At 45.3% G+C, this 26,325-nt stretch overlaps 1 protein-coding gene across 1 annotated transcript; it reads right to left on the bottom strand.

Annotated features, from left to right (window-relative positions):
• Positions 1–24,486, bottom strand: LOC126162898 (tribbles homolog 2). Its single transcript, XM_049919706.1, has 5 exons — positions 24,305–24,486; positions 23,356–24,033; positions 20,543–20,832; positions 1,613–1,804; positions 1–1,508 (listed from the first exon to the last, which is right to left on the bottom strand). The coding sequence occupies exons 2-5, from the start codon at positions 23,707–23,709 to the stop codon at positions 1,268–1,270; spliced, it is 1,077 nt and encodes a 358-aa protein (XP_049775663.1). The 5' UTR covers positions 23,710–24,033; positions 24,305–24,486; the 3' UTR covers positions 1–1,267.
• Between the last annotated feature and the right edge of the window lie 1,839 nt (positions 24,487–26,325).

Below are 26,325 nucleotides of genomic sequence, written 5' to 3'. Positions count from 1 at the left end.
TTATTTTGAAGTAATTATTTATTACTATTACTAGTCATAAACTAACAAATATTCACGTAAACTATTTACACAGGAAAAAAATATATGTACATTTCAGTTCTAGTGTGACATTTGACAGTACACCTTCCTGAGGGCTATCCCACTTCAAAAAAAAGAGATCACAATTTTAACCGAAATATCTCTTCAGACCAGGATGCAATGGAAGTTGTGGCAGACTCCAAAAACCCAGCTCTGGAGTGGGTCGTGTAAGCGACACTGGCACATTTTTTTCTTTTTACACCAGACATTGTTTTTGTACTTGAAATTTTTGCCATTGCAATTAACATACCAATACTTTTAGATCTTTGGTTGTGTCATTTTTTGCATCCTGGTACTGATAATCAGTCTTTAAAACATAACTGAGTGATTCTGATGGAATATAAGAGAATATGTGGTTTCCCACAGATGGCAATGGCATTATAACTGCCACTTTAATTTTAGCATTATCAGTCCAAAAGTCTTACTGTAACAAAACAAAAATTAACTTTTTGCTACTGTGATGTATTGCAATATCACACTTTTTGTACCACACAACATTCATACTTTCAAAAATGCCTTCTGGAAGATTTGTTAATTGCTACAATATGCACATCTTGCATAACATGCCAATGAGATCTCTTGCAGCAACCGAAAGCTCACTCTCTCTCTGCCACACACAGACTGGAAGCACACTGCAGTGAGTACAGGTGCACTAGGGGGGGCAGGGCGAGTGAGGGTCAGGAACTCGGGGAGGGGGTAGTCGCAGCAGTAGGACAGGCACAACAACGACACTACTGGGAAACAACAAATCACAGCTAACACTGCTAAATCACACACATACTAATAAAGGAATATTCAACGGGTACATGTAATCTTTACAATTTCATAACTGATGCTGCTTTGTGCCTGCTCCAGAAGAGCAATTATGTCACTGATGATGTGTGACTCCAGATGCAAGACACAGGTAACATTGTGCCACAGCAATTATCATATAAGCCAAAACTACAACAATAAATGCGCAACGTAACTTTTTGTGAATAACACAAAAATTTATGGTCAATTCACTTTAGAATGACATTTAGGATATTTATGCTCTATGCAGGATACAAAATGCAGCTCCTGGTCCCAGTCAAATTTCATATACATTGCTGTGGAACCTGAACATGGAAATAGACCCACAAACATCCTTCACGGTTTTAAATTTTTTGGCTTCCTGAAGAAGTCTATAGCAGTCCCTCTGGAGAGATGTTCACTTTGCTTTGAATACTGGAACTACTTGATCAAGCCGCGAAGAGCTTTCCAACTGTTCTTCATTTGCGAGCCACGGGTGTAGCAGCACATCCTCAGCAGACAGCCTTTCACTGGGTTCTCGACGAAGCAGGCTCCTAATTAAGCACTTTGCCCGAGATGATAGGTGATCAGGAATGACGAAATGGCCCCTGCTTATTTTAGCAAATAGACTGGCGTGTTCACTATCATTGAATGGATACCTGGAAGAAACAAAGGCAAGTGAGCATCAGGCGACTTCCAGAAATATATGCTGAAAAATTATCAAGACTTTAATTTGAATTTGTTTTTGAAAGAAGGTGATTACCTTCCAACTAGCATAGTGTACAGGATTACACCGAGACTCCACATATCAGCTGCCCGACCCGAATACTGTGCGTGACTGCGTAGAATCTCCGGGCTGACATACGCAGGACAACCTCGCTTATCCTGTAGCAAATCATCATCCGGATCATCCAAAACAACAGCATCTTCCAAAGTCTCCAGCTTCAGGTGCGTTCTGCAAACAAACAAACAAACGAATTAAATTTATGCACAAAAATGGTGGAGAGAGTGACACAGGAAATTTAAAAGTGATTATTTCTTGCTAATCAGTTAAGCATGGCATGCCATGCATTCCAAATTTAATACTTGACTCATTGTGTAAAACCTTTAACGTAAGATTATGTGCCTTAATGAGTAGATTATGCCAGCATTTTAATGAAGTCAGTAATTATACAAAATACTGAAAACTATTTCTGATGCCCCAGAAGCTGCCAGATAGGCAACCTGCCACTGGGACTGGCGAGTTAACTGACTAATAACATTCTTTGACGAACGGGACAATTATTCAGAGGCAACTGTCAAATAAAGCACTTAGCTGCAAAATTTTACATTGCCACGCATTTCACACAACACTCAATTGCAATCACAAAGTTAATTCACTTGAAATATTGATTAATATAACAACTTTCTCCCCCCTCCCCCATAACATCCTACCTTAATTGGGCCGCACGCGTTTTAAAATACGACATGAATGTGTTGTTTTGACTACAAATTTGACAATACTGTGTGTCCGAGTGCGATTTTAACAATTGGCACTTCAGCTGTGCACGAGTACGATTTTCTACCTGCATTGTCGAGATAAAGAGGTCGCGAAACGTAAATTCACGTGCGAAAAGGCCCTGAATATCGCGCGTCACATGGCGACACGTCCTGCTCTTTCATCGATCTGTCGTAACTGCAAACAGCTCGTTTCCTGGCCGCCGCAGCCGTTACTCAACTCTCCATTCGAAATACGTGACGTCAGACCTTGCAAAACCTTCCGCTTGCCTGCCGTACCCATCTCCCCTCTTCACACGCCAATCCACCGTCACACTGACAATCCCACAGAGGCGCATGTGTTTAAGTTCGAAACGGAATTTCGGCATTCAATACATCACTGCAGTATACGACAATGAAATAGTTTTTATCTGCTGACACAAAATGCTCGTCAAGGATAGCTACACCGGTATTCAAATACTTTTCACGAAATGCGACAGATGAGCGCCCTGGAACCGTAAACGCACAGACGTGTGCCAGTTTATGGCAGCGAAGAATGGCCTACGTCAAAACTCCATCGCCGCTACGCCCCGCAGACAAGAAACAGACGAGACGCAATGAATGTTGCTCAAGTAGACGAAATAAAGCCGAGTGGTATTTCACGCTCGGCCGTTTCGAAATAATTCTCTTTGTAAAGCACGCGTCTTTCGGGCACCGTATTGCGCAGGCAGCTACACCTGCCTTTCGAATCGGCTTTCCACGAGTTCACACGTTGCGCCACGCTAAGTGACTGACCCGATATGCCGGCGACAGCGAACAGATACTCTCGCGCGCGCCCCTTGTAACAGCACCTGGGACGCTGCAAATCCAAATCCAACAATGAGTGATCGCGACAATGAAGACGCGATTGTGCAACGGCCACAGGCCGACCTAGTGAACACGTTAAGTGAAACAACACTGGCGTACCATCTAAATCTGTGAGGCTTTTTTCATTTTTTAGCACACGGCACAGTTTGGGGACGTTGGCGGTGAAATCGGTAAAAGTGCGCTAGATCACGGGGAGACTGGCCGATGCGGCACGGGTTGCGAAACACGGGCGGCCCATGGCCCGCCAGCGGATCCACTCTCTCTCCGGGCGGGCAGCGGGTTGACTGAACCCGGCCGGCATCCGGAGAAAGCACGGGGAAAGTGGATGCGCCCAGCGCCAGCCGGACTACTCACAGGCGGACAATACGGACTTCGTCTCATTTTAAGTACGGCCTACTCTAATAGAAAGTGTTCACACTTCACGTCTACTGTTCACCTACACCGAACGAGGTGGCACATTAATAAACTGCACTCTTATTCCGGAATAGCGAGGTTCAGGCCCAGTCCAGCCGTCTTATTTCGGTTTTTCGTGATGTGCTTACATTCTCAAGGGCCAAAGATTAGTACAAAACGATATTTCGTACTTGCTACTCGACGATCTGTGCAGATCTGGGAAAGGCTACATTCGCGCCAATGGCTGTCATTGGCATCTTTTTCATCTCAACGGTTTTTTAAAAAAATAATACGAATTAATTTCACGTTCCGATGTTAGTAATAGGCACAGGTTGGGTTAAAACTAAGCGTCCGAGACGTCTGGATGTGACAATTGCCAATGTGCAGTGCTGATGTACTTTTTTTTAGCATTCACCTTAATGAATGCCGACCAGGACCCACGGTTTCTCAGCAAGAGTATGCAGGAGAATACACTATGACAACATCTGGAATACATCCGACTGCAATGATACTATAGCCCCAAGAAAATTACTGGCTTACAGTCTGTATAGCGCGCGAAGGATCGATTCCATGCGATTAACACGTTTTCAGCCCCCACAGGTTCCCTTTACACAGGCTCTGCTTTCTTAATCCCGAGACGCCATTATCTTCGCTTGGAAAACCAAAAGTTGAACTAGAAAATTAAGAAGATTCAACGAAACAGACGCTATCCATACTATCTACGGAAGTGAATACGAAAACTGCAAAAGTGGTGAAAAAGCTGACGATTTCAGCGTTAAATACTCGACAGAAAAACCTTTAATTGCTGCCCACTAACATTTAAGCCCCTCTACACAACTTCTCTTACGGCGCTAATGCTGGACAACGCAAAAATGAGTGTTGCAGAAGTCGCCTTGAATACGTGTATGCACAATGAAAAGACAACTTAAACGGGCTCTCACATGCTCAGAATAATATTGACCGTCTGACAGTGCGATCGGTATTGACGGTTTGTGCAATGTACTGAAGACTGCAGAGCTTTATTAATACTGACACCCATGGAATATATTGTGCAATACAATGCAGTTTCTGAGTAGACCGAGAGTAAGTTTCGCAAAGAACTACAAAAAGTAAAGTGTTAATCATCAGGAAGAAATAGGTGGAAGATTTATATGGAATCGCCAAGTGGTACTTTGGAGAAATGAAATTGCCAGATACCTCTTTTTCCAGAATAGCTGCAGAAGCTAAAGATGGTCTGCGTTCTGGATAACGTTAAAAGTCTGTTATTTTCCCCATTTAATTTTTAGCAGTTTTTTTATGAAAGCAACCTTAACACACATTTCTGCTCATTTCATGAATTTCTCTATTTTAAACCACTGTTAAGACCTGACTCCGTTCATTCCTTATTAGAACATTTCCGTATTCCATTTCAGTTTACCACTGCCTTATCAGAACAGGTTAATGAGTATTTCGCGAGAGCCAAACTTTTCTACATTCGTATAACATGCAAATAAATTTGTTAGCATTACATCCGACATATTAGAGATAATTCAGCAACTGTGCTGATATCTAAAAATAAACGACTTATTTAGTTTGTTAGCAATTACGCGCTTTCTTTCGATGCTTATGATTGGCTATATGAGGTGAGTCATAAAAGGCTTTGGAATGACACAGAAAATTTGAGATAACTTACAGAGTCGGTCAAGTTTTTACAACAAACAACCTCAAGATTCACATACAAGTTTCGCTTTGGTTCGATATGACTACCATTTGTGATGCAGCAAACACCCCTGCGGTAGTTAATGTCTTCCCACACTCGCAGTAGATAGGGCATAACTTGTGTAACGGCAGCGTAGATTTGATTTTTCATGTCGGCGAAATTGTTTCGCGCGGGACGATCATACACACGATCTCTGATGAAAACTAGGAAAAAACTAGTGGTGTCAAACAAAACACTACGCGCACTCTCCGCGCCAGTATCGGGTGGCGGAATGGAGAACTGATGCACTACGTGAATCAAACTTCAGATTCTGTAAGTTAACTCAAGTTTACAGATCCTTCCAAAGTTGTAAAGTCCTTTTTGACTCACCTGTCTTTATCTCTGGTCGCACCAGATCGCAAGTGGGTTCTTGGTAGGTGGAAAAAAAAGAAAACTGACTGACCGTAACAGCCACGGAGTAACGCAATGGACGAAATCGACCGGTAGGAGGTAGTCGATCCCGTCGCGACATCGGCGTGCGACCTATCGGTGGCCTGTGTGCTGAACTTTGCGGCAGTGGACAGCAGTTTCGTAAGAGCTGTAATTGGCTCCGGCGGCCACACGACTGCGGCACAGCGCAGCGCGTCTTCCGCGTTGCCACACCAGCAGCTCGCCAGGTCGATACATATTTCGAGAGGAGAGGAGAGGCAGAGCCTTACGTAAGGCCCAAGAGACGGCCGGTTTCTCCAACGGCCGCTGACGATGCAGCAACAGGCGCAGAGCCGACAATGTGCAGGTGCCCGCCGGGGGCCGTTCACCCCGGCCGCAACTGGGTTAAGGCCTACTTCAAGGATTTCCCAAGCGCCGGCGCTCTCTCCCGCCAGTCGCGGAGACACACCACGGTCACGGACTTTCCTACGCAGATCCTGTTCTGCTTTGTTCCGCGTCGCGCTTTCTACGGATCCAGGGTGCTAGTGGCTCCGGGCATGAAAGAGTGGCTTCTACTACCCCAGCTCTCCAAATAACCAGTGCACGACGACGTCGTCGTCGTCGAGGGCTTTGAGATGGGTGCGATGCCATTTTCTCTCTCCCATGTGAGCTGTGAGAGGCTCACGAGAAAAAAAGAGGCGGCGGCTGACGCGACTTCCAACATATCAAAGTGGTATTCTGTGAGCTTAAGTCTTTCTTTTGCTTGTGCCTTTATCCCGCGGTTCGCAGGGTCGGCATGGTTAGGGGTAGCCGGATGCCCTTCCTGCGGCCAACCTGTACCCCCCGGGACGGAATTAGTGTACCCCTGCTGTCTGCGTCTAGTGTAATCCATGGAATAGTGCGGATGTGTTCCGATGTCTGCGAGTCGTGTAGCTGAAGCGGGATGTGGGGACCAGCCTGGTATTCACCTAGGGGGATGTGGAAAACCGTCTAAAACCCGCATCCAGGCTGGCTGGCACACCGGCCCTCGGCGCGCATACCCGAGTCCGGGAACGCATTAGCGCTCTCGCCTAACCTGGCGCGTTCTGTGAGCTGAAGTAGAAATATGAGTCGCTGGCTACAAGGCAGAGCACGCAACAAAATTACAATTCTTTGCCTTGAGAACATTAAGTACATATTCTAATTCACGTAATTTTCAGTGTAATAAAAGAAAATTGAATAGTCTATCGGCTGCTGGAACTACTTGTAGCGGCACTTAATATGTCACCCTATAACCAACGACATAACTGCGCCCGAAACAGGCCATGAAGGCCCAGCGGTACCGACCGGCCGCCGTGTCATCCTCAGCGCACAGGCATCACTGGATGCGGAGATGGAGGGGCATGTGGTCAGCGCACCGCTCTCCCGGCCGTATGTCAGTTTACAAGACCGGAGCTGCTACTTCTCAATCAAGTAGCTCCTCAGTTTGCCTAACAAGGGCTGAGTGTATCCCACTTGGCACCAGCGCTCGGCAGACTGGATGGTCACCCATGCAAGTGCTACCCCAGCCAGACAGCGTTTAACTTCGGTGATCTGACAGGAACCGGAGTTACCACTGCGACACGGCCAATGGCTATAACCAACCACATGAAGGGTGAAAACCTGTTAGGTTAATGGAATATACTGCTGGGTTCTAGCCGAAGACTATGAGCTGAACAGTTAAGTTTCCTAAGGCCCAACAGTACAGGTACTCCACCTTATTCCCATCACTAATTCGATTGGTAAAAAGTACAAGCCTGCATAAGAGATTCCAGTAACTTTATGACGATTGAGAGAATATAGCTCTCTTTTGGATGTTAAATCCAAGTAACTGCTAGAATGGGCAAACAGCAAATATGCTTGGCATTGTTATTACCGCTGATTTTCAGTTGCTTTTGAAAAATGAGCAAAACTACGACAGCAAACATGCTGCGTATATTACATGACGGGAGTGGCTAGACGAAGGCGCGCTAAAAAGATTCAGTGCAAGAGAAAACTATGAAAATTGTTAAATAGCAACAACAACAAATTCTGTAATGCAGTCGTCGTTCAACTAACAATGCAGAAAATACAGATTCCATATTAAACCTTGGCGGAAAAAGTAAATGAAAACTGATTACAAATGTTCAGTGCAAAATTTTCAACTTGTCAACGAAAAAAAAATTAGTAACTAGCAATTTCAAAAACATTCTTCAGTGTCAGTTTACGCACGAGTATATTCTTAATGTGGCTGATTTGATTGCACAGCATTCTTGGTACGATTTTATTGCTCAATTTTCTTTTTACGTCCACGCAACGTCTTTCACAGAGTTATTCCCGCATGGGGGTGGCCCTCGCACGTGTACCTGTCTGATACGTTCCAGCACGGAACCACTGCGTTTAATGTCTCACTTCCGGCATCTATGATGCTTCCCAAAGTGGCGAGGAACGCTTTTCCTCTCCCTGGAAAGCAGTTTGTCTGCATGTGGGAGTAGAGTGTAGGGTGGAGAATGAAACATTTCCAAGCAATCTGATCGGTGCTGAAGAAGGGCTCAAGAACACTTCAACAATTGCCGGGTCCTGGTGAATGGTGTTCAGAACGAATGAGTATGCTTTCGATATAGGAGGGGGCGCGTCGGCGTGACGTGTCGCAGGCGTGAGCCACTGGCAGTCTGCGTCATCAGCTGTGACGCACAGGGTGCCGCCCTCGATGAACCACCCCAGGGCGGCGGTCTGCAGCCGAGAGCCCAGGAGGCGCTGACTCACGCGGCCAGCATGGGAACAGCGAAGGGGGACGGGCTGAGAGCTGTGATTAACAAACCGCTTACTGTTCAGACTCAGGTTTCACGAGCGTTTGCCAAGTGAATTCGAGACGTATAGGTCACGTATTAAGGAAGACCTAGACCCCACAGCGGATGAAACTGGCGCTGAAACGCTTGGGTAAGCGAAGAGGAAAAACAGGCCAGGGCCGAGTTGGTCTCGCGCACTGACGGTTCCGTACGTACAAAATTAATTATGTATATAGACAGTTCACACGTTCCATGACTAAGATATTGACAGTTTTTGTCGGTTATCGACATTGATATTAGGGAGACATCGGTCCCAGGGATTAGGATATTTTAATGTCAAGTTTGAAGTCTGATAACAAGCGCGAGAAAAATGTTTTTTCGTATGATATATTTACAAATTAACAATTTCGGAGTTTTGCTTTTACTTGTACGCTGAAAGTATTCGTGCCAAATTGCATGATTCTGGACCAACACGAAGCACCTTTTGCCATTTGATTAGTACCAAAATATGTGACAATTGGTCGTATCTTGACTGCACTAAAAAGCTTCAGTTTTTTTTTTCCCGACAAATTTAAACTTGGTATCTCTACCCGTTCCTGTGGGAAGTGTTTTGAGTCGTCGGAACAGACAAGCGGACAACGAAGTTATTAGATAAGGGTTCCGCTTTTACCGACTGAGGTACGGAACCCCTAAAAACAATTGTGTTGTGCAGGAGGCGAAGTTACAAAAGGCAGAAAGCATTTTTACACTGTGGAAAAAAAAAGCCTCAGCATTTAAATTTTTCAGAAACGAAATCTAATTCCTTCTGATTCAGATTCCACTAACTTTTCAATTGATCCAGCCCGGAATTATTTTGGCGGAATGGTTAATTACTCACGTCGGAACGAAGTGCTAAAGTGCCAATCCGTTTTACGTATAGCAACCACGACAGTTTTCAGTGATGCCTGTCGAAATGCGAATGTTACTGGTCTCCAAACGTATCATCTTCTGGCTGGGAAACTGCATAACACGTTGTGGGAGAGGCATCCGAAATGTAACATTCTCCTAAATGACGTCTGGGAAACCACCGGCCCGCATCTCGTGGTCGTGCGGTAGCGTTCTCACTTCCCACGCCCGGGTTCCCGGGTTCGATTCCCGGCGGGGTCAGGGATTTTCTCTGCCTCGTGATGGCTGAGTGTTGTGTGCTGTCCTTAGGTTAGTTAGATTTAAGTAGTTCTGAGTTCTAGGGGACTGATGACCATAGATGTTAAGTCCCATAGTGCTCAGAGCCATTTGAACCATTTGAAACCACCTATTATGATTTTCTAGTGTCCACAGTTGCGATTTGGGCCTCCCGTCGGGTAGACCTGTAGCGTCCTGCAAGTCTTTAGTTGACGCCATTTGGGCGAATTGCGTGTCGATTAGGGTGAAGAGCGCTCAGTCCTTGAGCGCAGAAAATCTCCGACGCAGCCGGGAATCGAACCCCTTGCTTGGCGTTCTGCCACGCTTAACCCTCAGCCACGGAGCAGGCAGCGTCTACACAGTGTTTCGACGTGTTTTAGTATTTTTGACCCCAATTTCTGGTCGCTTCCCCCTCCTCCTCCTCCTCCTCCTCCACTCCCCCCCCCCCCCCCCCCCCGGTTGTTTACCGCCGAAAATCTCGAGATGTTGCTTGCGTCAAACTAGAAAGTTACTACGTCTGTCGGTGTAGCAAATGCTGATTTTTTGACGGCACTTGCCCTGTACTCTCGCAGCGACCGAGAGGGAAGTAGGTGGTGGCAAGCGGAAGCTCCGGTGTGTGGGCCGCTATTTCTGAGACTGGACATCATCACGGCAGGGATGGGGCGCCGGCCATTCACCGGGGGTATTTGCGTCGCCAGCGGCGGCCAAGGCCGGCGCCTTATGGGGAATGCGGCTGTGGCGGTAGCTGCCGGCTATTCCTGGCGCTGACGACAGCCGCCACGCCCGCAAAGTCAAGGGCTCCGACGGGGCGCCGGGCCGCCGCAACACGTCTCCCTTCTCTCACGGCTGTGCTGGTGCCGACCGAGAACATGTCAATCCGTAACTCTTTCCACTTCTTCCCTTTCCATTCGCTCGCAGCAAGCACCAACATGTCTTCATTGCAGGCAGTATCGGTAACACAACATCCCTCGAGCAAAACAAGAGCGAGTTTTTATCCATTATATGGCCTTCCCCATTTTACGCCACTTCAAACAGTTCACCTACTGCTCTTCTCCACAGCTGTTTCCCAAGAACACAGTAATACCCAGGTACCTATACACTTACAGTCCGATTAAAATTACTACTTCTGTCACTTGTCACTACAGTGTTGCTACATCTGCTGTCGGCTACCGCTTGGTCATACGCGACACACAAACACGGCGGGTCACTTCAGAAATGCTGTTGATGTTTAATGTTGACCAATATGGGAAGCGGCCGCCGCGAGGTATGACGGAAATGGAAAATGCTATGCCGACACCTGATTTTAAGTGCGGCAGACGACATGTTTTGTAGCCCTGAAATTTGAACTCTTGTCTTAACCTAACCACAACCTCGTGCTGCGCAATGTGTCCGAGAAAACTGCGATCAACAGTCTGCGGCACGACTAAAATCACGATCGCTTTGTACACGGCGTTTAAGGCTCACTTCTATGAGCAAATTCAAGACAGGAAAATTTCACATGTCTGCACAAACATCGTCCGCAGAAAAATTTCAATTTTAGCGGTAAAAGCAAAGTAATTTCTCAAGCAAACTAATTTTTCGTTGTCATTGGTTACCTGAAACTGTACTCACATTGGCTAACGTCATGCCACGCTACCAACGGACAAACCGTTCTGGTTGACAATTCGTTGGCTGTATATTTTAGGGATTCCAAACTAAAAACAAAGATAGATAGAAAAAAATACGAGCAAATAAAGCCAATACTATGATGAAAATGACGCGACTAATTATTAGAAATTAAAAAATAGTTTAAATCAATTAATTGAATAAAAATGATGAAGTCTTGATTAGATTCAGAAAAATAACAAATTTCGCTGCCATTGCCGTGACTCGAGCCTTTGACCTTTTTCACGTAAGGCTTACACTGTAACCACTACGCTAGGCCGTTACACTGCAAAATGCTCTTATTTATCACTCTGGGGTCCCAGTCGGAACGATTGACAAGTCTTCAAAAATACGGCTTCGCGCAATGTCGCGAGAATCCTAGTGCAAGTCGAGCTCTGCGATAACAATTACTATAAATGACGTTAAATGGCGTCTTCTATGGAAGGATCCAATAGTGTGTGGTTAGCGCTGTGTATGAAACGTGTGTATTTCGTTAGCATCGTGTGTGTGTGTGTGTGTGTGTGTGTGTGTGTGTGTGTGTGTGTGTGTGTGTGTGTGTGTGTGTGTGTGTGTGTGTGATATGAAATACGAAAGAGGGGCCAGATCCATGACTCGGGATCCAAACACATCATGAAATAAAGTCGGACAAGAAACACTTACGGCAACGGCGAACGGTTCGAGTTTGACGCTGAGAGTTCTGTTTGGAGAAATCTAGGTACAACGTGTGAAGTGTCAACTATCGCGTAATTTTTATTATACTATAACGTCGAGCAATATTAGATTAAAAAATACTAAACTAAAACTTCGTCTAAAGCAGGCCAGAGACATTGCCAGTTGCGGGGCCAGAAAAAAAATGTACGTCTCTGAATCATTGTGTCGAAGAAGAGTCAGATAACGGACCGGCAGAATGAAGGACGAATCTTTTATAAGACTAACAAAGAGAGGGAGGAGGCTGTTACGTAGGAAGGTGACGTGTCGCAGGCGTGTGCAATTGGCAGGCTGCGTCATCAGCCGTGACGCACAGGGTGCTGGATGGGATGATCCACCCCGCAGAGCGCCAGCTGAAGCTGAGAGCACGCTCTGACTCATACGACCAACACAAAACACTGCACGAGGGCTATTCGGAAAGTTCGGTCCGATACGAGCTTGGCACGGATGAGTTCGGCAGTGTCTAGTATGCCTGTCGATCACGTTACGTCGCTCTTTTCAGTTCTGTGCACACAATGAGCACGTAAAGATGTCCAGGATAATACCTCCCGTCAACTATGGAAGGGGTGGGGGAAATTTCGCTCGATTTCACTCATCCCCACACAATGTAATTGTTACGCATTTCGCCAGCCGGAGTGGCCGAGCGGTTCTAGGCGCTACAGTCTGGGACCGCGCGACCGCTACGGCAGCAGGTTCGAATCCTGCCTCGGGCATGGATGTGTGTGGTGTCCTTAGGTTAGTTAGGTTTAAGTAGTTCTAAGTTCTAGGGGACTAATGACCTCGGAAGTTAAGTCCCATAGTGTGGGGGGGGGGGCAATTGCTTGGGAGAAGAGACCAAACCGCGAGGTCATCCGATTAGGGGAGGATGGGGAAGGAAGTCGGCCGTGCCCTTTCAAAGGAACCATCCCGGCATTTGCCTGGAGTGATTTAGGGAAATCACGGAAAACCTAAATCAGGATGGCCGTCCCATACGGCTCGTCTTCATAACAATTCTCGGCCGCACACTGCAGGGGCAATGAAGACTCGCCTGCAGCGTTTTCGATGGGAAGTTTTGATCACCCACCATACAACACAGACTTGACACACTCATGTTCATCTCTGCTCACATAAACCGCTGGCGATGAAGACAACACTTTGGCACAGACAACGAACCGCAGCCCAGCGTAGAGAAGTGGCAGAAAGCACAGGCGGACACCTTTATGACGAGGGTATTGGAAAGTTGGTACAACGCCACGACAGATGTCTAAGTCGGCGTGGCGACTATGTAGAGAAGTAGCTGGAAGGTGCAGCAAACTGCTGCATATAAAATATTTTTGATGTTCACTGTGGTTTCCATTTCGCTAACGACTGGAAGTTACTTTCCGAGTAGCCTTCGTACTGTAGAGGTAAAGATCGTATGAGAAATCCGCATGGTAGTACTACGGCTTCATAGCTTCATACATGCAGATGTAAAATTAAAAATACACCGCGCACTGCATGGATTTGAAAACTAGTGGACAAAGCGGGCAGATGAATGAAGAGCACAGAACCTACAGTCTTCCGGTGTCCTTGTGATTTAACGTCTCTTATGTGGGATGTGCACTGACATAACAAAGGTTACTGAAGCAGCTACAGCCGTGAAGCAAAACGAGCAGATGGCAAAAATTTTGCAATGACAGCGACCGTCTTCACAAAGTAGTAAAAAATTGCGGTGCTCTATGAAAGCTTTCCTTCTGTACCTAGACTGCAGTACCACCAGGAAGTACGCTGTGGGTTCACAACCATCGCTTGATTATGTCCTCAAATATTACATGTGGTTTACAATGGCACGCAGTCCGACGCCAATGACGTGGCCATCGGGTTCTCACTGCGTCTTACGCACAGGCGGCAACCCCCACTGAAGTCGCCCACGTCAGCAGCTGCACCTGCCGTGCTGAGCAGCCGAGAGCAGCACGAGAAGGGCTGCGAGGGCCGACGACCGGCGCGCCGGGTTGCGACAGTGGCCACTGGAGGCGCGCCAGTCGCCGCCGCCTTCCGCTTTCTCCGGAGCCGACAACGCGGCGCCCCGCCACTCTATTCAAGGCCGACGACCGGGCACGGCACTTTCTTCCCCACGGCTTGCGCCGGAAGTGATAGTGACCCAGCATCGCTTCTCTGCCTCCCCAACCTCTGGCGCCAGAGCGCCCACAGGAAAGAGTCCGGTGGCGTCACGTCTGGTGATCGCGGGGGGCCATGTCCTACGAACACCTCTGCCAGTTACCTGGCTGTCTAAGAATTCGTTTCAATATCCGCGCACAGCCCGACTTATGTGCGGGCGCCCCATCATGCTGCAACCACAAGTGTAGCCGTATGATCAGGGGATCATCATAAACCAGGACGGGTAGAGTTTCTTGCGCAAGTGAGGGTAATTAGACGACGACGATGCGACTTGTCGTCCACGCAGTCAAATGGGGGAGAGGTTTCAGATGACCGAACGCCCCCTTCGATTCTTGCACTTCCTGTACTGATGGAGCTCTTTTTACTTCGCCGCTCTGAACGGTGGAAGTTTGTCGATCTCGAATGTTTACTGTCGCTGCCAACATTAGCTACGTAACTGCTGCCAACATTAGCTACGTAACTGTATTGCGCGCAGTAAAATATGCAGCCGTTGTGAATATAGTGTTGACCCGGTGCAGTCTTGTGCGTAGTGACTGTTTATATCATTTAACGAAGTGAGCGAAGAGGCTGTACCTGGTCCAAGTAACAACTCGCCATCAACTTTCGTGTCACTTCTGCGACCTTTTCTTAGACGTTCATTCCTTTTGGATGCTGTAAGCTGGCGGCTGCGGGAGGAGGAGGCAGGGCTTGCCTCACCCAGCCAATCTGCTAGCTTCCAATCTGCAAGCTTCTACTCCCCAGCACCCTCGGCTCAGGACGCAAGTAAAATTGTGCGAGCTGTCACATTAGTGACAACGCATGTGTCATTGACAGCCGATGGCATGATCACGTCCCGGTTTAAAAAAAGTTTACTCTGGAGCAGTATCGTAAACAGTACAGAAAATTCGAGGCAGCGTCAATAATCCACGTCGTACGATTGTGTCCCGGCTGACAATAGTTCACTGGACACCAAATCTATTCAAAAACATCTGTTGACAGTGAGTAAAGCCATAGCCAAACTTTTTATAACAGATTGTAAAGTCAAGACTACAACTGAGCTGCTGCATTTAAGATTTTGAATTCACAACAGGCAAACCTGTCTGTACCTTGGTTTCAACCCTTTCCCTTTTATTGTGTGCTCGGATAAGCTGATTTACCGACCAGTTCCCATTACAATCGTCCCTTCTAAGGACAGAGTTAGCTCTTGTCATGTTTGACAACTTCAAACGAGTGGCAGTTATATAAATTTTCGTGTTAGCATTTGTCTATATGTACAGGTCAACATCCAAGATAAGTTCACCAACTAAAATGAGTTTTCCTGGAAGGCTGTCTTTCATTCAATAAAATTATTTATAAGTCACGACTGGCCAGTTTCGACTAATCTGTCATTTTCATATGAGCCATTATTCTCGCAAGGATACATGAAATATTTTAATTTTAGTACTGTTCGACACTATTGTACACTCCACATACATTGGGGATTCAGGCAGCCAGTAAAACACCGCCACAATGTAGCAACATTGCCGTGTAATATACTTAGGATTATCCGGTTAATTATTTTAAAAGGTGAAGAGTATGATAAAAGCAGTGCTATTTTAGGACACGCTATTCGCCCTGTGTTCTCGATGCCGATTACGTCGTCAGCGACGCCATTGCCGGAACAAGTGCGGCGAGTGCGCAAGCTGAAACCGCTTGCGTCAGCCAGCGCGCAGGTGAAGGTCAGGTTTACCCCTACCACCTCCCCACCTAATGTCAGTTATTTTACACGGCTCTGCGATGAAACGATGGCGCCGGCAGCAACAGCACCCACGTACAGCGACTACATGTCACTATACACTCCTGGCATACGCGAACACAGCACACACCACGTCGATAATATAGACTACTAAACACTAGCAACAAGTCGGAAAAAGCACAAAAATGGCATGCCAGAATACTGGAAGTTCACAAGGTACCAATTGGTTTGGCCACAGCTCAGATACACGACGTACGGAAATGGAACACTGAGGTCAGCTGTAATTGGCGACTTCTTGCGGCACCGCAGCGGTTTGCACACCTCCGACGGCCGAGACCTGGTCTACCACGAGGTCATTCGTTACTACGCCGCTTCAGCGGCTTAGAGGTTGGTTGCTTGATAGCGTGACTCAAAAACCTGGTAGACCATGTTTCCTCAGTGCCGCCACATCTTCAGGAAGGAAATACAGAATGACATGCCTCTAAGCCATATTTCCTTATACAAATCCTTACGTCATTACAGACCGTGAACTCGCTGCCTAGTGCCCGTTGCCTGAATCTTTCGCAGACTATTCTTACTTCATTCACGCGGGACTCCGAAACGCCGCCATCTACACGACTATATAATTCGCAATCTTTCTCGTTAAGTAAAGCTGCCATCAACTCTAGGGTTGGAGTGCTTCCCTAAACATGGTACTGCTAGAGGGGGTGTGCTGTTGCCTTTCAACTGATTTTCCCATCATTTACAGAGGGACATACAGGTTAAAGTGGACACAAAAAATCGGTGCAACTCAGCGTTTTCCCATCAAATACTGTGAGATGTGGAACAAGTGATAAATGACAAAAAATCCTAGAACTGACCGGGAATCGAACCAAGTGCCTCGGAATCTGTCGTGTGGCAATTTACCACTGACCCAGCGAGACTTTCTCGTAAAGGGAACAAAATTTATGTCATTCAGACAGTACCCTTGAGTGTTTTCAAACTCCCATTTCCTTTCCAAGACATTGTGACTTCCAAAACTGGCAAAAAGCTGCCTGTGCGTAAGTAGCAACTTACACCGTGTTTCAGATCCTACGGTAATCTGCTGGTCTCCCATTATCCGTTGGTTCCAAAGACGCTATTTCACCCAAGACGACGATTGTCAATAAACAGCTCTTGTGTTTAAACTGATCGATTGAAGACAGCTCTCTACGAAGGAGAGGAGACCCGCCCGAGGGTCAAGGATACGACCGGCCGCGTCCGTTGGGGGCGTGGTATCCGAGGTCACCTACTTTCGGCGCCGCCCGTTTCATTTCCTAAGCAGGCAGGTGGGCCGGCGTTTCGTCACGGACCTTGGGCAGCCCAGCCCACTGCAGTTGCAACACGGCAGAGCACAAAGAGAACGCAAGCCTCGCACGTGGCGCCGACACCAGCTGCACCCCCCTCCACCCCCCCGTCTCTCTCTCTCTCTCTCTCTCTCTCTCTCTCTCTCTCTCTCTCTCTCTCTCTCACACACACACACACACACACACACACACACACACTTCTTTGGAAGCAGCTAAGGCCGGTATTACACTATCAAATATCTTTGTCAAAGATATTTGATGGTGTAATAGGGAACGTTGTCAAATGTCGTCCAATCTTTCAATATTTGATCAAATCTAGGGCCTCGCTGTACATTTGATCAAAGAAGTCGCTGTCTTCTGTTCACTTCAATGTGACATGTTACGACATGGAGCGCTAGCATCGCTGCATTCTGTCGTCTGTAGTGTTTTTATAAACATTGCTGGTAAATACAATTGGTGTGAGCCGACAACTACAAAATTAATAGAGATGTATGAAGCTGATGAGGCGCTTTACAACGTGAGACACGCTGAATACAAAAATAGATTACGAAGATTGGAGAGCTGACCTGACCTAACCTAACCCAACTCTCTCCTGTAGCAAGGAATCAGTATTACAGTGAGCCTGTCTTCTGCAGATGTAGCAGTTCGTAAGTGAATATTGTGCTTTGTGATATGAGAATACACTTCATTGAGCACATACAGAAATGTATGCTCATCCATTCTAAAGTAATTGATGTACGACTTGACGTCCTCCACTATAAGCTCACGTAACAAGTTTTGAATGCTTTTATCGCGTCGTCGTAAAACCCACGGCTTCACCCAGATGTGTTACCTTTTTTCCCCGCTTCCCTTCCGCATGTGCACACAGTGCAGTTGTGGTACATGCAACTGCTGCGGTTAATAACAAGTTGTTGTTGTCAGCCATCTTGCACTTTGACGAAACATATGATGACAGTGTAATACCCCTTCTAGCGCTACGTCCAAGATCTTTGTCAAATATATTTGACGGAATATTTGATCACATCTTTGATCAAATCTTTGACAATGAAATTTTATACTGTAATACCGGCCTTAGCGAAAGCCCTTTAATAAGCACAGAGACCACCACTAACACTTTCCAGTTCCTTGGAAGAAGTAAGTTTTGTCATTCGTACAGGCCACCTTTGCAGAGACAGCTGACGTGTAGCCACTTTCAAAACTTCGTATCACCAGTATCTCGCGCAAACAGGTTAAATTCCTAACAGCTGCACTGTGTACAGTTGTGTGACTTCCCAAAACATCTGAGCCGGCATCGTTTCATCATCTTGCCTCTGTGTGTCTTTACCGTACATGCATTCATCAGTCACCTACAGTGAACAATCACCGAAATTGCTGTCCGCCTATAGGCTTGCATCGCACGAAACGCTGAATCACTTGCTGAACATTTACGTGTCGCCGACACTTAGTACAAGTAGTTATGCAGACGACTTGTCTTATTCGTCGGGCACCCATAATCACTCTTCACATGTAAAGGCTACTTTTAACAGGCCCGTTTTGAGTGCAAGTATGTTCATGAAAAAAAGAGTAGGTACCGGTTATCCTAAATTACAGTTATTCGAGATGGCATGAACGTGCAAAATATTCCCTTTTCGGGTTGGCGCTCATAGTATCACGTTCTTTTTACGTAAATCATGGGGTCAGTGTTACTTATACACAATTTTCGCGTCACACTGATCCGAAAGCTGAGCAATAATCTGAATATACATCTTTGTGGCAGAACTTTCCCCTCAAATGAAAATTTAATGCAGTACAAGCTGTATAAACGCCCTCCTTGTATCAAGTTTGTGATGAAACAGCTAATCTGTTTATATAATTTACCAGCCCTTATGCTAGGAAGGTTGTCGTTAGAACTTTGTTTTCAAGGCCCGGAAAATAAAGTATGTCTAAGTCTGCTAGAAAACTGCATCTAACGTCTAGATCACGTCTAGGTCGCGGCGGTGACTACCTACTGCTCATAGGCTGACAACGCATCAGTTTCGCCTAGCCAGTGGGACGAGTCTGACCTATTCAAATAAGAGGCCAGAACAGGGGAAATGTATTTCTAACGCCGACGATGAAGTCTTTGTTTTGCTTGCTATTTTTTGGTGTGTTAGTGAGTAATATTTTGCGATTATGGCTGCTACTGCTACAAAGCGGGCTGATTTAAGCGATTTAGTTCTGCAAAACGATGCCATCCGTTGGTGCATGTCTCATGGATTAATTGCAGAGACACGAAAAATTAATCAAATGTAGCGGTGAAATGGCTAAAGACTCTAAGGTTTGCATGGATGGAATTATCTGGAAGTGCAACAAAAACACACTTTTGAGTAAGTCGATCAATGTTTTTTAATTCAACCACGGAAGAAGGTAGGTAGAGGCGCACGTTCGATATATTAACAAACACTGGCCCACCTACCTTCGCCCATGATTTAATTAAGAAAAACTGATTCACTTACTGTGCGGGAGCAGATGAACTGCGTAGCAACACAGCGGAGAAATATTTCCACTTATTTTTTCGAATGTCATAGAATGCGACGCTGTCTTCGGTTTGCAGTTACTAGCGGAGTTTAAACAACTGCGGCTCAAACAAAGAGTAATTAAATTTATAATCAACGTTTACAACAGCTTTTCACACTCTTCCGATTGAATCACTTTGGAACACGTCGTCCGTCTGCAGCTCTCTCATTGACTGCATAGCACGGAACAACTGCACACCTCTTGTTTCCACCATACCTCACGGCAACCGCTGACAGAGTTCCTTCTACGCTATACTTTTGCTGTTAATGGCAGATAATGGCTATAACAATGTGACGTATAGCTAAACTCACGTTACTGAACTGCTATGCAACTAAAGGCAAAGTACGTAAAATATGCACAGGATGCTTCAAGGTATTATTACATGCTCTAAAGCAAAATCTATTTTGTGCGCCGCACCTTGCGACTAATAAAAATATGTATGCTTCCATTTACGCACGTCCAGTTCATTATTATGCACGAGATGCGTTTTTCTGATTATGTGTGTTGGCAACCAAGAGTGCTTTTGCCATAAATTCTGTGCAAACAGAAGTGGCACTATTACACTGTATTACACAACAAAAACATTGGTATATCTACATCGTTTTGTATTTTTATGAGCTATCGAAGTTCACGGCCACAAAATAAAGACCTGAATGTTCAATTTTACATAGAGCTTCTGTCGCCGCACGCCAAAGTTGGCAACAGCCCACCATCAGTTGGCTGCACTGCACAGTCGCAATCGTGGCCACAGACAGCAGAGCCATCTGTAGGCGGTTCTGGTTAGAGCCACGTAACGAACCAGAGCAATGAAACGCTGCGGTAAAGCGGCACTGGTACCAACCTGGCGGCGTCAGCGAAGACGAATTTGCGCAGCTTGAGATCTCGTAGCACGATGCCCTCCTCGTGACAGGCGCGCACCGTCTCGGCGATCTGAAGGAACAGCTGTCGCGCCTCGTGTTCGCGGAGGCGCTTCCGCGTGCGCACGTACGAGTGCAGGTCCCCGTGCGCCTTCGGGAACACCAGGTACAGGAAGCTGGGGCCCAGCACGACCTCCCGCGTCCGGTTGACGTGCGGGTGCTCGTCCAGTCGATGGTGCGCTGCCAGCAGGCCGCCCGCCTCTCGTCCCACCACCTGTACCACCAACACAGGCTTAGGCCACGCAATTTGCGGCCCATCTCCTAACGCGCAAATATTTTAGAGAGTTTTGCCGTGATGCCATGACGCCTATGTACGTGCTTCGAACACGTAATAACGAATGTCCATTAATGACTATATTTCCTCTTTTAGTCCTTATGCACTCAACTATTTCAATGAAAATGAGTTTGCAGCACAATTTGCAGATCGTAAAATAGTTCAGTGCCAAGTTTACGTCGCAGAGGTGCCATCACCGTCGTCTACAGATTTCGTAACATCCCCTCTATAATTATTTGCAAAACGTGACAAACAGTAAAACTTATTTCATAAATGTACAACAAAATCGCAGATCTCAATACATGCCATATAACACTGATTAAATTCAAGATAATTTTTCAGGTTACTATTTCAGTTCATGTCATACCAATACTATTTATAATAAAGGGTTAACCCATCTACAGCAACAATATCGTTAGAAATCCATGACAAAAATGCAATTCTGAGCAACACACAAGAGTGAAAACTAATTTCTATTCAGCTGCCCCTTCACCTAAGCTCACAGCTATGTACTGCACCACAGCTTGGACATTTCATCAGCCACCACAACCTCTGTGCAGCTGGTCGTGCTCAAACCCGGGAGAAAAAATACACCAGGCAACAACTAATAGTTCAATACTAGTAAATATATACTAACAGGCAACTGTTGACAACTTCTGCATATTAAGAACATTACGCTGAAATTTTCAGAACAAAAATCTCGTTTTGGTCGAAACACTGTGGCACCATATTGGGCAACTTGTGTATAAATAAATCACTATTATTACTCCGTGACAAATTTTAATTTGTGCTTTTCGCATTCCTCATCAATGACTAACGCACTTCCAGTCTTTATCCCTGTAGTACATGACAGGAGATATGAGAAGTGGTCAGACTGTTACAAGCAATTTGCGCCCCACTTTTTTCCCGACGGTGACGAATACGGAGCGGCGAGGCCAGCCTGCTGACCTAGTTGCGAATTGGGTGCACTATGGCGACATTTAAATACAGCGCATTGACTACCATTCTGAATGAATTGAAACATTTTACCGTTCACCCCAACCGCGTCTATATTGGAACCGATAACAGCTATCTCGCTTCGCATGGGCAAATATAGAGCAGGAAATGGTCACTCGATCAATTTCATCTCCATTGGGCCTGTTGGGGAAAAAAATGTGTGGGCACGACACAGATGAGCAAGGTGTTCTTCAATCTCTAGTATCAATCTGTTGAAGTGGCAATGGATGAAATTTCCCTTTTCCGTGGAACAATGTTGTACAGGATGGAGCAAGATTAAAACGCCTGTTGGCCCGAGTTGCACAAGGTCTCCAGTTTACGCAAGCACAGCCGCAGCGCTGCTAGCGCCAGCCAAGTGCAGCGGCAGGCCGGAACATCAGGCCAAGGTCAGCGCCGACGGCTGAGAGCGATTACCGCTCATTCGACTGTCTTCCGGAGCGTCTATGTTGCAGGCGCAGCTACTGAAGACATCACTTTCCAACTAAATGTTACAAATGGATGTACAACTACACCGCTGATGTTAGTTCCTGCACGATACCGAAAATAGTAACTTTAGGTCCTAGTGAACTGTATTTGTTCTGCAGGAAATTCAAGATAAAACTTTTAAGGAAGCCGATGTAAGTATGGGATAGATCGCCTGTAGACGTAAGAAATAGATCGACTGTAGACGAAGTGTTAGACGTATTTTACAGTCATTTCGGTGAGTTATATCGAGATGGCTGTTACGACTTCTGAACACACACACACACACACACACACACACACACACACATGGAAATCTGTTATAATACAGAAAGGGGAAGTAAATGCAGCGTCGTCTACTTGCCAATTAAAAGAAGTCTTCTGTTTAATTTAACTATGTTCACGTTGGTTACTATGCAATATTTTATTTCAAACGGTTTGACGCTCCAAAAGTGACACGTAAACGCTCGTTTGCTCTCTGACGTTCAAAAGTCATACAAAATAACGTACATACATGACGGAACATCAGATGGTGAAATTGTTTTGTAAATATTCCGGCATTCAAGCAATGACTTACGGCAACCATGGAGAAGGCAACGAATGCGTTGTGTGCCTTTAGCCTATTGCGACGAACGGATTTCTTCTACAACCGTCTAAGTTTGGCATTAACGCTAACGTCAAAATTGATGTCGCGTCCACTAACCTTCCAAAGATTGTATACACAAACACTACACGCAAATTTTTATACTACTAAAAAATTTGTTTTCGCCGATGACACACACTTCGTTGTGTCAAAAGCCCATAAAACAAAGACGAGCATATGCAAGTTAAGCATCTTACCGTTACCGCTTTTAAATAAAAAATAAACACACAGAAACTGTTATACACGCCAGTGTCAACAAAAGCAAGTCAATTTGGGGCAGCAGAAGTTTCTTTTCATAGTGAATCCGAAACAAATATGAGACAATAAATTTGACATGATGGTATACACAAATCAAATCTTACCTTACACACGAGTTCCTCTTGCGTATGGACGTTAATACACCGGCATAGCGTGCTGCCTTCAACTTGCTCCAGCATCAGGTACTTATCGGCGACGAGAGAAACTGGAGGGAACTGTCTCGAAGATGGTGACACAGGTGGAGGAACAACGGGGAGGTTCGGGCACAAGCCACCCTGGGCCACCGGCGGAGGCGCCTGTGCATCAGGCTTGAGCAAATCACAGTCCGCGTCACTGACGGCATTCTGTTGCTGCAACTGTTGTTGCTGTTGCTGCTGCTGGTCTTGCGGAGCAGCATCTTCCTGATCTTTCAGCCTTGAAATAGGCAGGTTAAAGGTGGGAGTATTTTCCACTTGCATTTGGATCTCCTTGGCAATTACACACGAACACAAGATATTGCAGTTTGTACTAAATAAACACCTAATTTACGGTTCCGCACACGCGGATCACTAAATATGCACGTAAACACTGTCACTGGAAGACTTTACAACTTCAGGGCCGTAAATTGTAAAGCACATAACACAAAACGATGTTATCCGATTCCACCCTCAAGGAAACCTTCGGTTTCTGTAGTAATTATTCACGGATATATAATATCCAGATTTTAATACAAACTCGATGACTTCGCCGTCATCGAAATGACGAATCAGCGCCCTTTTGGAACGACAGGTCCGATTCTTTTCCTGAAACAGAAGTGTTAAATTCGTTAGCATTCGGCGGCTACCTCCAACACAATGACTGTTACTTGTACATCTCTACGAATATATATATCGAACGTATGGTTGTCTCAATATGGTGTAATTCAAAGTAACTTACTAAATGCAAAATAAGGTGAAATATAATACAATATTGCCGTACATAGAATGTCTTAATGAAATGAATACTGCAAGTAAATAATCTGAAATAAGTTTACGGAACTTAGAATGAAACAAAAGAACAGATAAAACAGCTTACCGTAGTAAAGCTTGTTCCTGAGTGGATATCGTTCCAAAACTTGACCGTCGGTACGAGGGATGTTCGTCTGGCCCTTGCGACAACGTCTCCGTAACCTGGACAGGCCAATTTTTGGGCCGGTCCCCGCTCAGAAACAGACTTCACAGAACGTACAACACGCTTTAACGCACGCCATTGTGCAACTGAACAGCCGCTCGACGTTGCGCCGCGTCAAGTACCAGCGACTGCGCGAGCAGCTGGAAGTGTATCCCTCCGCGCGAACAAATTCACTTGTTTTAAAGCATTTACTAAGCCTTTAGTGCAACAAAACTACTCAAATTACTTATGATACTACTCAAATTTCATACTGAGCCTGCAATTTTGCTTAAGAGTTTAGGTTTTCACTTGAACTATTTTATGCTTCCGCGATCTTGAGTTCTCCACCTAAACGGGAAATGCAGACGTTATTATGAAACTTCAATGCGTATTTCGTTCGACTTATGCTATCAAAGCGACGTATCTCCGACTGGAGGATACAGCCGATAACTTTTTCGGTGATTTTGGAAAAGTCTCTTGCAAATGTGCAATTGAACGTAACGGAAGGAATCGAATTCTTTTGAAAATTTGGCACGGAATCGGCAACTAATCTGTTGCTTTTTACAAACGATGGGCTTACTGAAGCAATTAAAAAAAAAGCAAAGTGACATCATTTTTATGTTCAGACCGTTGTAATTCCCCTAATTTAATCTCTGTCCGTTCCTGTTGCTCGCTAACAAGATATTTGTCCGTGAAATTCATTGGATGTTTTACTACACCTTGTTCACATAATACTGCCGTTCTCTTTGAAGAATCCAATGAAATGAAATAAGAGCTTGAACAAAGTTTTTATCAAGTTCGTACTGGTTAGGCACCCTTAATTCTTCTTGCTGCTCTAAAGGTAAACATAACGTTCTAAAGTTGCAAAACAAAACTTTTTCAGAACAATTACACAACACTCATAGTGTTTCATATAATTCTTCGTCTGGCCAGTATGACCGTGGTTACTGTACAGTAGTTTTAAGATATTTCAGAAATGACTGTTCAGCTACTAGAATGCGTATTTTACCTTCAGCTACTAGAATGCGTATTTTACCTTCCGCGATACGTTTTATTGAATTAAAATATTTATGTGCTATAATTGTGCAATACTTAGTTGTGTAAAACAAATATTTTCTTGTCCGCCTAGATTGCTAGATTAAAATAATCGCTGTCTAGATTGTTTTAATCTAGCAGTCTAGGCAGACAAGAAGAAATCAGTTCTACAACCATTAATTAGCATGCATCTACACGACACTTAACGGATGTGAACAGTAAACATACAAAAAGTTTGGAAGTAAAAAAGAAAACTTCCATGCATAGTTAAAATAATAGTTTTTAGATCGACAGCCAAACCAACATTATAAATAGGTTTGATTCCAGATAACAAACAATGTTTTAATTCATGAAAGTGTCACGCACATGGTAAAATAAATTTTTTTGTGGTTGCATGGACGGATCTGAATTACGGGCACCTGAAGAAATGTTCCGTATAAATCAATGTATTATGTGGTAAGTCAATGTCTGTCACATACACCAAGAATGAACGTATCTTTTACTAATAACGTCCTACACACATTATAAGCCAAGAGTTGGATTATAATTTTGGTTCGTATTTGTATTCAGACAGTAGTTTCGACAGAAGTCTGTCAGTTAAAATTACTTCTAGACACTAATCAACGACCATTAACCGGCTATGTCTCTGTGCTGAGCAGTAAAAATTTGTACTTACGTTGCGGCAAAATTACCGTTTACCTCGCGGCTGCCCCACATTTGATCGGAACTATAGATCAGTGCCTCAATCGATTCGTCATTCACTCACACACACACACACACACAGACACACAGAGAGAGAGAGAGAGAGAGAGAGCATTTTCAGTAGATATATTCGTTATTACCGTAGTGTTGCGTTCCTGAATGAAAACACTTCGACAGCTGACGCAAACAGCGCCGGACGTGACTCGTCG

This window comes from Schistocerca cancellata, chromosome 2 (assembly GCF_023864275.1).
Source record: "Schistocerca cancellata isolate TAMUIC-IGC-003103 chromosome 2, iqSchCanc2.1, whole genome shotgun sequence".
NCBI classification, from domain to species: domain Eukaryota; kingdom Metazoa; phylum Arthropoda; class Insecta; order Orthoptera; family Acrididae; genus Schistocerca; species Schistocerca cancellata.
This window is presented reverse-complemented; position numbering and strand designations above follow the sequence as displayed.

Bases quoted from the DNA above. Each gene is read 5' to 3' on its own strand.
- LOC126162898 (XM_049919706.1), bottom strand. From the start codon at position 23,709: ATGCAAGTGGAAAATACTCCCACCTTTAACCTGCCTATTTCAAGGCTG. The intron at 20,833-23,355 runs GTAAGATTTGAT...TTGGTGGTACAG, and splicing joins AAGAGGAACTCGTGTGTAAG to GTGGTGGGACGAGAGGCGGG. The intron at 1,509-1,612 runs GTAATCACCTTC...TGTTTCTTCCAG, and splicing joins TACACTATGCTAGTTGGAAG to GTATCCATTCAATGATAGTG.